Raw genomic sequence first — 12,576 nt, forward strand, 5'->3', positions numbered from 1 at the left:
GAACTCACCGATGTCACTCTAACAAGAAGAACAGCGATAGCCATCGAAGATGTCATAGTTTAATTCTCCGTTCCATCCTAGATTTCTTCACAAAGATACACGATCATGCTGAGATGCACACAGCCACACCCTCAGATTACACAAGCACGGATATGAATACACTTATGTACACACATATACACACAAACACGCAACAGTCTGTCTGTCTGTCTCTCTCTTGCGCTCTGTTTGTCTGTCTCTCTCTATTTCTATCTCCCTCTCTCTCTATTGTTCTATCCCTCTCTATTGCTCTGGCCCTCTTTCTCTATTGCTCTCTCTTTCTCTATTGCTCTCTGTCTCTCTCTATTGTTCTCTATATCTCCCTCTTGCTCTCTCCCTCTCTATATTGCTCTCTCTTTCTCTATTGCTCTCTCCCTCTCTATATTGCTCTCTCTCTTTCTCTATTGTTCTCTCACTCTCTCTATTGTTCTCTGTCTCTCTCTATTGCTCTCTCCCTCTCTATATTGCTCTCTCTCTTTCTCTATTGCTCTCTGTCTCTCTCTATTGTTCTCTATATCTCCCTCTTGCTCTCTCCCTCTCTATATTGCTCTCTCTTTCTCTATTGCTCTCTCCCTCTCTATATTGCTCTCTCTCTTTCTCTATTGTTCTCTCACTCTCTCTATTGTTCTCTGTCTCTCTCTATTGCTCTCTCCCTCTCTATATTGCTCTCTCTCTTTCTCTATTGTTCTCTCACTCTCTCTATTGTTCTCTGTCTCTCCCTATTGCTCTCTCCCTCTCTATATTACTCTCTCTATTGTTCTCTCTATTGCTCTCTCTCTCTCTCACATTTTCACTCTCTCTTGCTCTTCCAATCCTTCTTGCTTTCTCTCTTTCTCATTCTTTCACTCTCCCTCTTTTTCCATCACTCCACCTCTCTGCCACCTGCTCTTTCTCTTTCCGTCTCTCTCCCCTCCTTTTGACCTCTCTCCCCCATACCATTTCTCTCCACCTCTCCCTTGCCCTCCCTCCCTCCCCTCCCCTCTATCCTCCCTCCCTCCCCTCCCCTCTATCCTCCCTCCCTCCCTCCTCTCTCTCCACAATTTTCTTTCACTACTCAAGATTTCAGATTCCACAGACATTTAAGTAATCTTGAAATCAATAAATCAAACAGTCAAATTATTGTCTTCTTCTTCTCTTCCTCCACCTCCACCCTCCCACCACAACCCTCCCACCCCCACCCTTCCACCCTCCACCTCCACCCTCCATGTTTACAATGACAACAATAACCGCAATGATAAGCTGTCTGCTCAAGTCTCTAACTTTCTTCTATAACTTTTAACCAAAGTAGACACAACTCTTGTTTATTCTCTGTCTTTTCTGTGGACATTATTCCTTGGTAATCACTCCTGTCACCTTCACTAGATCTCTCTCTTTCTCTCTGTCTTTCTCTCTCTTTCTTCCTCTCTCTCTCTTCCTCTCTCTCTCCCTCTTTTTTGTCTTCTCTGTTTGAGAAGACAATGGTAGGCTTGATATCAAATTAGTCTCATGGGGTCTGGCTGGGCAGAAATTTCAGCTTCCTTTTGCTAGCCTCACCTGTGGGGCCCCCTTTGGGGCAATAGGACAATCTAGGATTGATGGAATGATAGACTGCTGCAAGTACTAAGCGATGATGATGATGATGACAATCCTCATCATCATTGTCATCATCATCCTCATCATCATAGTCGTCATTGTCATCATCACCGTCATCATCACCACCATCGTCATCAGCATTGTCGTCGTCGTCATCATCGTTGTCGTCATCACCATCATCATCATCACCATCGTCATCATCATCGTCATCATTGTCGTCATCACCATTGTCATCATCACCGTCGTCATCATCACTTTCGTCATCACCATTGTCGTCATTATCATCGTCGTCGTCATCACCGTCATCATCATCATAATTGTTGTCATCATCATCACCATCGTCATCATCATCGTCATCATTGTCGTCATCACCATTGTCGTCATTATCATCGTCGTCGTCATCACCGTCATCATCATCATAATTGTTGTCATCATCATCACCATCGTCATCATCATCGTCATCATTGTCGTCATCACCATTGTCGTCATTATCATCGTCGTCGTCATCACCGTCATCATCATCATAATTGTTGTCATCATCATCACCATCGTCATCATCATCGTCATCATTGTCGTCATCACCATTGTCGTCATTATCATCGTCGTCATCATCACCGTCATCATCATCATAATTGTTGTCATCATCATCATCACCATCGTCATCATCATCGTCATCATTGTCGTCATCACCATTGTCGTCATTATCATCGTCGTCATCATCACCGTCATCATCATCATAATTGTTGTCATCATCATCACCATCGTCATCATCATCGTCATCATTGTCGTCATCACCATTGTCGTCATTATCATCGTCGTCGTCATCACCGTCATCATCTGTGCACATGTGTGTGTTAGCACTTGTGTGTGTGTGGGGGGCGTATATCTTCTTTTTCTTTTTACTTGTTTCAGTTACCGGACTCTGGCCATGCTGGTGCTCCGTCTTGCAGAAAGTTTTTTTATTGTTGAACTCATCAACCCCAGTTGCTTCATCATCATCATGATGATCATCATTTAATGTCTCCGTTGTCCATGCTGGCATGGGTTGGACAGTTTGACCAGGGCTGGCAAGCTGGAAGGCTGAACCAAACTCCAGCCTGATTTGGCATGGTTTCTGCGGCTGGATGCCCTTCTTAATGCCAACTACTCTGAGAATGTAATGGGTGCCTTTACATGCCACTGGCACAGGTGCCATTTGCATGATATCAGTATCTGCCATGACCGTGATTTTGCTCGGCTTGATGGGTCTTCTTCTCAAGCATGACATAATGTCAAAGGTCTCAGTCGTTGCCTCCGTGAGGCCCAACGCTTGACAGAAACTAAGTCACTTTGCCTCCATGAGACCCAACACTCAAAAGGAAATCAGCTACTTTGCCTCTGTGAGGCTCAATGCTCGAAAGGAACATATATGTATATGTCATCAAAGTGAGAGAGAGAGAGAGAGTGGGAGAAACAGGTGTGTTGTGGTAGGGGATATAAGTGGTTACTCTAGTTGGGAAAGAGTGAAGTTAGTGGTGATGTGTCAGAGCTTATCCTCAGGTAACATTGTCACCATTCAATGTCTATTTTCCAAACTGAAAGAGGCCTGTCATATATGTATATATATATATATATATATATACATGTATATATATATATATGTACATATATATGTATGTGTGTGTATAAGTTTATGTGTCTGTGTTTGTCCCCCAACATCGTATGACAACTGACGCTGGTGTTTTCACATCCCTGTAACTTAGCGGTTCAGCAAATGAGACTGATAGAATAAGTGCTAGGCTTACAAAGAAGAAGTCCTGGGGTTGATTTGCTCCACTAAAGGCAGTACTCCTGCATGGCCACAGTCAAATGACTGAAACAAATAAAAAAAAAGAAGAAAGAAGTGGCAAGGCATTTATAGTTAGAATGCTTTTTATCACAAACCTGTTGTGTGACCAGGGGCTAACCTGGGGTTAAACAACAGCAGTCAAAACAATGATCATTAGAATTATAGATAGAAGTATACAGAAAAAGTTTTGTATTCATTTTCTTTATATTACCTTCTTCACTATTCTGAAGGAGCTGTTATCAAGACAGGCTTTGGATAAGTCATACTTACCATTTTTCTCAGGAAGGTCATTGTTTATTGTCACATTTTGCTGAGAATTTTTTTATTTTCATTTATTTATCTATTTATTTTATTTTTTTATTTGCTTGTTTGTTTTGGCTCTCTTTAAAATTTATTGCCCTCATAGTGATTTTCGCTTTTTCACTGCTGCTGCCAGCCGAAGACTATTTTCGTAGTCAGATAAATCTTTCAAGAAGAAACTTCTGTCCACAGTTATTGGGTGTGAAAACATTTCTTGTTTTCACAGCTCTCTCTCACCCTGTGATTTATGGCACAGAAGCCACGGAATGACGGCCTTTGATATATATTGCTTCCTGGGCCTCCGAGAAGCAAATGATGTTGTTCTTGCTGATAAATAAATATATCGATGATTTCTGTGCATTGTGACGTCCATGCTTAGAGTTTGAAATACCGTTTTGAAGGTTTATTATGCGCGTTAGGTGTGCAGCCATGAAATGCTCCAATATGAGCAATGTAACAATTGACAATATATATCAGCTTCTACGGCAACCACATTGACCTTTTTTGGTTTGCAGATTTGCTTGTGATGTGTGTGTGTGTGTGTGTGTGTGTTTATATGTATGTATTTATATATGCGTGTGTGTATATGTGTGTGCATGTGTGTGGGTGTGCATGTGTGTGTGTGTGTGTGTATGTATGTATAAATATGTATGTATATCTATACGTACATACATATACATGTATATATACGTGTGTATGTGTGTATGTATGTACATATATCTGTACATCGGCATTTGCCATGATAGATTGCTAGGCACTAAACCTTTTTCTATTTTCTCTCTGTGTTCCTTTTTGTCGAAGAGTGTAGGTGTGTTTACATCCCTGTAATTTAGCAGTTTAGCAAAAGAGACTGATAGAATAAGTACTAGGCTTACAAAAAATAAATCCCGGGGTCGATTTGCTGAACTAAAGGCGGTGCTCCAGCATGGCCACAGTCAAATGACTGAAACAAGTAAAAGAGTATTACTAGATGTCTTTTCCAGGTGGTACTATTAAGTTAGCTACGGCCTGGGCCAGTGTGGCCAAAACCTATCTAAGAATCTGAGTATACATTTTTATTGACTCCACTGTATTCTGCATCTCACTCATCTTCACTTTGACTGAAGTTATTCTAGTTTCTTCCACATGTGAACAATATGTCAGATATCCTTATCTTTTATCGGAACTTTTTTTTGCATAATATTGTAAAAACAAAAGAAGAATGTTCACCTTTTTGTCTTCAGGGATTCGTAGTTGGTTTTTCTGGTTCGAGAATCTTCACTCTTAAAATGAATGCCATAACTACAATAGATGTTCCGCTCTCAGCGCCGATGTACCAGTATGTGGAAAAGAAGCTGTATTTGTGAGTTTTACATCTTTTTTTCATGTTTTTTTTTTCTGTTTTTTGTTTTTTGTTTTTACATCTTTGATTGCACAAGGTATCTGAGCTAAGAAAAACGGATGTGTTTAGGTATTATATTTAGATGCACACTTGGCTGTGTGGTTAATAATCTTGCTTTGAAACTGTGTGATTTTGGGTTCGGTCCCAATGTGTGCATCTCAAGCAAGTCCTGGCCTGACCTATGTCTTCTTAACCCTTTCATTACTGTATTTATTTTGAGATGCTCTGTGTTTATTTCAAGTACTTTAAATATAGCAAAGAATTTAGTAAAATAACTTAGTTCTCATTCATCTAGTGTTAGGAACATATATTGTGACTAAGGTTTGGTGGAAGATTTTAATTCAAAACTTATGAAAATAAGACATTTGTACTCAGAGCCAGAGCTGGTTTCAGTTGGGTTGGTATCAAAAAGGTTAAGTATTATTTCTCTATTATATATTTTAACCCTTCTGTCAACATATTTCTGTTGAGATGCTCTGTGATTCTTTCAATTAATTATAAATATAACAAAGAATTTAGTAAAATAACTTAGTTATCATCAAGCTAGTGTTACGAACATAAACTGTGACTAAGGTTTAGTGGAAAATTTTAATTAAAAATTTATGTAAACAAGACATTTGTACTCAGAGTCAGGGCCAGTTTCAGCCAGGTTGGTAACGAAAGGGTTGTGAATTTGAAAAGCAGAAACTATGGGGAATCCTCTTACTAACCAAAGCCTTGTGAGTGGATTTGGTAGACTGGAATTGAAAGCAGCCTATTGTAAAAAGTTCCCCTGCTGGTGCTACGTAAAAAAGCTCCCCGAACACTCTGTAAAGTGGTTGGTATTAAGAAGGGCATTTAGCTGTAGAAACCATGTCAAAGCTGGCAATAGAAGCCTGGTGCAGCTCTCAGGCCTGCTAGCTCTTGTCAAACTGTCCAACCCATGCCAGCATGGAAAATGGATGTTAAACGGTGGTGGTGGTGGCGATGATGATGATGATGATGATGATGATGATGGTGGCAGTGGTGGTGACGGTGGTGATGATGACAATGATATGCTTGTGTGTGTTATTGTCCTGGCATCACATGGTGGTCGTAAATAGAGCGTCGCTCTGATACAAGTGGTGTCGTTCTTTTCCAGTCTTCCATGAGAAAAAGACACGTCTGTCCATGGAGAAATGTGGGGGACATGAGGATGGGGGGGACAGAGACATCATCCTGCTAAAGAAAATTCTTTCTGACCCATGCAAGCATGGGAAAGTTGATGTTAAATGACAATGATGATGATGATGATGATGATGAAGTGTATATGTGTGTGCCTGCATGTGTGTGTGTGTGTGAGTTTGTGCTCCAATTGATTACCAATGTTGGTTTGTTTGCATCCCTGTAATGTAGCAGCTTAGCAAAGGAAAATTATAGAATAAAGACAAGAGAATACAGTACTAAACTTAAAGATAAGTCCTGGGATTAATTTGTGTTATCAAAACCTTCAGGGCAGTGCCCCAGCATGGCCACTGTCCAGTATAAGAAAGAAGTAAAAAAATCAAAGATAAAACATTTGACCCTTAAAAAATGTAGTAGAAATTGTAGTTGTTATTTTTTTAGTTTTTATTTGTTTCAGTTACCTGACCGGCTCCCTGTGCAGGTGGAATGTAAAAAGTACCATTGGACCATGGTCGATGCCAGTGCCACCTGACTGGCTCCTGTGCCGGTGGCAGGTGGCACGTAAAAAGCACCATTGGACCATGGTTGATGCCAGTGCCACCTGACTGGCTCCCGTGCAGGTGACATGTAAAAAGCACCATTCAAGCGTGATTGATGCCAGTACCGCCTGACTGACTCCCATGCTGGTGGCACATGAAAAGCACTATTCAAGCGTGGTTGATGCCAGTACCGCCTGACTGGCCTTCATGCCAGTGGGACGTTAAAAGCAACCACTACACTCTCGGAGTGGTTGGCATTAGGAAGGGCATCCAGCTGTAGAAACTTTGCCAGATCAGATTAGAGTCTGGTGCAACCTTCTGGCTTGCTAACCCTCAGTCAAACTGAGGAAGAATTTTAATTAAAGGAACTGACACCAGTACTTGTCTGGTGTTCTTATTCTGGTGGCCTAATTTGTTGAACCCCTAAGCTACAGGGACATAAATACAACAACACCGTAGGTGGAGGACAAACAGACGCACAAAGTCACACAACACACACACAAACACACATATATGACAAGCTTCTTTCAGTTTCCATATACCAAATCCACTCACCAGGCTTTGATTGGCCCAAGGCTAGAGTAGAAAACTTTGCTCAAGGTGCCATCCTGTGGAACCCAGAATCATGTGGTTGGGAAGCAAGTCTCTTACCACACAACCACGCAAACCTTTTGAATTTCAAGCTCTTACGGCGTAGAAAACTACATTGGAAATAACATGCGACACAATAATTAGTGTTTCCATAGAATTTTCTGGAATTCTCTTTATATTTATTTATGCATATTTATTTGTGTGCCTTGCAGTAGATGCCCTTTCTAATTCCATCATGAAATGGGAATGGTATTGATTTTGCAATCAGGCTCTCTAGAACAATTAGGGAATTGTGCATTTCTCGAGGAAAGAAAGCAATTCTTACAGCAAACACGTGACCCTTGTGGCCCCGCAGGCATAAATCATCCGTACATAATGCCATTTTGTTTGGAAACAGAGTTCAATAATAGTTCTAAGATGCACCGTATATCTTCGGAAATGGGATTGGAATTTGAGAATATCAATTGTAATTACCAGGTAGATTCGAGAACATCACCGTAGTTCTGAGACGATCATGCTGGATAATCAGCGATACTTCAAATGCAACACGGAAAGTGAAGGATAGAAAAGAAAGCAGTTTATTTTCCCCATGTGCAAATTACGCGACCTAACTACTAATCTGCATTCTGTTGAAGCTTAGTCATAAGTTTTATTTGATTCAAATCAATCCAGCCTCCACCTTCCTTCCTTCCTTCCTTCCTTCCTTCTTTCTTTCTTTCTTTCTCTCTCTTTCTCGTTGGTGAGAAAAGCATGTTAAAATAAAGTCTTGTTAGCTAAAGAAACAAATTTAAGCATCATCATGAGACTCACATAATGTCCACTTTTTTTCCTGCTGGCATAGGGTCAAACAGAATTTGTTTGAAACAGATTTTTTTTAGGGTCTGATGACCTATGGTCTGTCAACATACCTTACTTGTAACCATGCAAGTTAACACTTGCCCATCGCAAGACAGTTTTTTGTTTTATCTCAGGGAAACTGGAAACGAAGAACCTTGCTTGTACAATGATGATGCTCATTCACAACCATCATGTGGTGTATAAACAAGGGCACACACATCCATACACACACACACACCACACACACACACACACACTTATACATACATGCATACACACACACATATATATATGTAATTATATATATATATATAATTATAATTAAGCGTATCTAAAAGATACCACCATGCTAGAGATAGCAGTCAAAACTTGACTCTATAACCACATCAAGTGTTCATGCAGTGAGTATGTTGTGTATATATATATATATATATATATATATATATATATATTTATATATATTTGTAATTATGTACTTTCTGTGTATATCCCACACATATATCGCACACATACACACACCCACATATTCATATAGGACATGCACTCAGACGCGTGTACATACACACACAGATGCATGCATGCAAACACACACACACCCATTCATGCACGCAAACACACACACACATTCATGCATGCAGAGGTACTTACAGCACTTAGACACATGAACGCACGCGCACACACACACACACACATAAGCAAACACCCACAAAAACACACACACACATCACACATTTCATGCATGCACATGTATTCACAACACTTAGACATATGAACGCACGCACGCACGCACAAACACACACACACATACACAAACACACACACAAACACACACACACGCATTCATGCATTCACTTGTACTCACAACACTTAGATACAAACACATGCATCGTGGCTATTTATTTCAAAGGTAGATTTTAATAATTTCTTTCCCGTGTATTGCACCTGTTCCTTTTCTCTTCCTTTCAACAGAGAAGCCTGCAACATTGCCTGCCTTGGTGTAACTGATACAGATTGGGACGTCCTTGGACAACAGTCACTGGAGGCTCTAGATTTGGACACGGCCAAGAAAGCATTCATACACTCCCAGAATTATCCATATTTGGAATTAATACAGAATATTGAGGTTGATATTTCTGTCACATTGTTTCATGAAATTTCTCTTTGCTTCTTTCATTGTAATGGTGTCATGTCTTTTCATCTGACGTCATTTCGTTAAACATCTTTTCCTCTGACGTCACTTTGTTAAACATCTTTTCGTTTGACGTCACTTTGTCAAATGTCTTTTTGTTTGATGTCACTTCGTCAAACGTCTTTTCATCCGACATCTTTTTGTCCAATGATTTTTTTGTTGTCCAATGACAAATCCTATCAATAAAATTCTCAATTGTTATTTGATTTTGATGTTCACCTTATTTTTGAAGGAGTTTATTTAAACATCAACAAAAAAAATCATTGGACAAAAGAAATCATTCGACAAAAAGATGTTGGACCAAAAGACATGGACGAAGTGATGTGAAACAAAGTGACATCGGACAAAAAGTCAGGTCACACATTGTAATATATTGTAGTGTGAATACAGGTGCTATGTAGTATATTGGTTTCAAATTTTAGCACAAGGCCAGCAATTTTGGGGGGTGGGGAAGTAAGTCAGTTATGCTGACCCCTGTGTTCAACCTGAAAAGACGAAAGGCAAAGTTGACCTTGGTGGAATTTGAACTCAGAAAATACCATAAATGGACAAAATACTGCTAAGCATTTTACCCTGTGTGCTAATGATTTTGTCAGCTTGCCACCTTAGTGCAATGCAATGTATTGTAGTGTGATTATATGGTTATGGTGTGTGCTCAAGGAGTTTCAAGTTCAATCCCAATGTGTGGCACTGTGGGCAAGTGTCTTCTATTATAGTCTCGAGCCAGCTGAAGACCTGTAAGTGGATTTGGTAGATGGAAAGTGAAAGAAGCCCAGTATTTGTTTGTTTGTTTGTTTGTTTGTATAAATGTGTGTATGAATGTCATTGTTTAGTTTTATTTCAAGATTTCTTTGCAATAGAGAAAGAGCTGGTTTCTAGCCTAGATCCAAGGCTCCTTCATTGGAATTTCAACATCAACAACAGGGTATTTTTGTTTGTATGTATATACATATATGTGCAAATTTGTATGCTTTGCCTTATCTATGTATTCTCATGCATATACTTGCATATCTAGACATGATCATGTATATTTAAATGATAGACTTCTGGGAAGTTTTGCAGATTTTTACATTTCCAGTGATGGATTGGATCTGTAGTCTTCGAATTAGCTTTCTCCTTTATGGTTTTCAGAAGTCTAATTTATCAAGATTGGTATTTAGGCAGTGTGTTGGATGTATGTATGTATGTGTGGAGGCACAATGGCCAGTGGACTTGTGGTCGGGGGATCCCGTTTTTGATTCCCAGACCGGGTGTTGTGTGTGTTTATTGAGCGAAAACACCTGAAGCTCCACGAGGCTCCGGCAGGGGGTGGTGGTGACCCTGTTGTACTCTTTTGCCCCAACTTTCTCTCACTCTCTCTTCCTGTTTCTTGAGTAACATTGCGATGGACTGGTGTCCCATCCAGCTGGGGGGAACACATACACCACAGAAACCGGGAAACCGGGCCCATGAGCCTGGCTAGGCTTGAAAAGGGCGCATAAATAAAAAAAAAATGTATGTATGCATGTACATTCGTGTGTACATATGTCTGTATGTATGTGAGTGTATAATGTTTAAATGTTTGTGGGTACATGTGTATCCTTGTCTGGATACTGTGTGATAGTTGTGAAGGAATGTTGTTGTCATACAAGAAGTGCTTCTATTTCCAATATTCTTTGTAAGGAGTCGCTGTGTGGTAAGTAGCTTGCTTACCAACCACATGGTTCCGGGTTCAGTCCCACTGTGTGGCACCTTGGGCAAGTGTCTTCTACTATAGCCTCAGGCCAACCAAAGCTTTGTGAGTGGATTTGGTAGATGGAAACTGAAAGAAGCCCATCGTGTATATGTATATATATATATATATATGTACGTATGTGTATATGTGTGTGTGTCTGTCTGTTCCCCCAACATCGCTTGACAACTGATGCTGGTTATATATATATGTGTGTGTGTGCGTGTGTGTGTGTGTGTGTGTGTGGATTTGTGTGTCTGTGTTTTTCCCCCTCACCATCACTTGATAAACCATGTATGTGTGTGTATGTGAGTGCTTGTTGGTATGTTTATGTCACTGTAACTTAGCGGTTCGGCAAAAGAGACCGATAGAATAAGTACTAGGCTTATGAAGAATAAGTCTTGGGGTCGATTTGCTTGACTAAAGGTGGTGCTCCAGCATGGCCCACAGTCAAATGACTGAAACAAGTAAATGAGTAAAGAGTATATTTGGCCTTGGGGGATGGATATTATCTTGCTTGGAATCAGGTGGGGGTGTTGGTAATAGGGAGGGTATCTAACTGTAGAAAATCAGCTTCACTCAACTGCATCTGACCCATGCAAGCATGGAAAAGAGGGCATTAAGATGATGATGATGATGATGATGATGATGATGCTATTGATTAAAAAAAAAATTTCCTCTAAAAGCATCACTGAAATTCTTTAAATGTGAATGCTATTTCCAAAAGCAATTTCCACAGCCATGTCAGACTTATGCAAATTAGTGACCTGATTGCTAAACCAGATCTTCGTCTAAGGAAATGAAAAATGTTAATTACTACCATTTACTTTGTCCAGGACTAAAATTTGAAACTAAAATTTGAAAAAAAAGAGATTAGTTTACTTTTTTCATTTTTATGTGTCTGGTAGACCTAAACTTAATTTATAGTCTAACCTAGTTGGCTACACAATTCACTATGTTGTAATTAAATTCATACACAACTTGATTAGCTAAAATATTAATCTAAAGTATTTAGTTGACCTGCAGTTATAATTAAGACATCTTTAACTAAAATGTTGACATACTAACAGAATATTACTGTGAAAATTTAGTCTGGGGTATTATCTTTCATTGTCTGTATTTGTTTAGTCTGTTATGTGTTGTGTGGGTATGTGTGTGTGTGCATGTGTGTGTATATATGTATATATATTTGTACATATATAAATCTGTGTCCATATCTGAATATATGTATATATATATATATATATATATATATATTATATATATACACATTACGGAGATGTACTTGCATAGCAAGTGATTTGATACATACATACAGGCGTACATACATACATACATGCATGCATGCATACATGCGTGTATACATACATACACACATACATACGTACATATATATAATGAACTAACCGTTACTTTCTCAGATGCAGCACGGATTTTTGTCAGTGA

General features: G+C 39.5%; 1 protein-coding gene across 1 annotated transcript in view; it reads left to right on the forward strand.

Moving 5' to 3' along the window:
* Window positions 1-12,576, forward strand: part of LOC115231173 (intraflagellar transport protein 122 homolog) — a gene marked incomplete at its 3' end in the record, with an annotated part of 216,417 nt that overhangs the window by 143,419 nt on the left and 60,422 nt on the right. The window contains exons 14-15 of the mRNA XM_029801251.2: window positions 4,963-5,081; window positions 9,200-9,353. Coding sequence (XP_029657111.1) covers window positions 4,963-5,081; window positions 9,200-9,353 — 273 coding nt within the window. The remainder of the gene's footprint in view (window positions 1-4,962; window positions 5,082-9,199; window positions 9,354-12,576) is intronic.

Source organism: Octopus sinensis, unplaced genomic scaffold (assembly GCF_006345805.1).
Source record: "Octopus sinensis unplaced genomic scaffold, ASM634580v1 Contig17682_ERROPOS258513, whole genome shotgun sequence".
Taxonomy (NCBI): domain Eukaryota; kingdom Metazoa; phylum Mollusca; class Cephalopoda; order Octopoda; family Octopodidae; genus Octopus; species Octopus sinensis.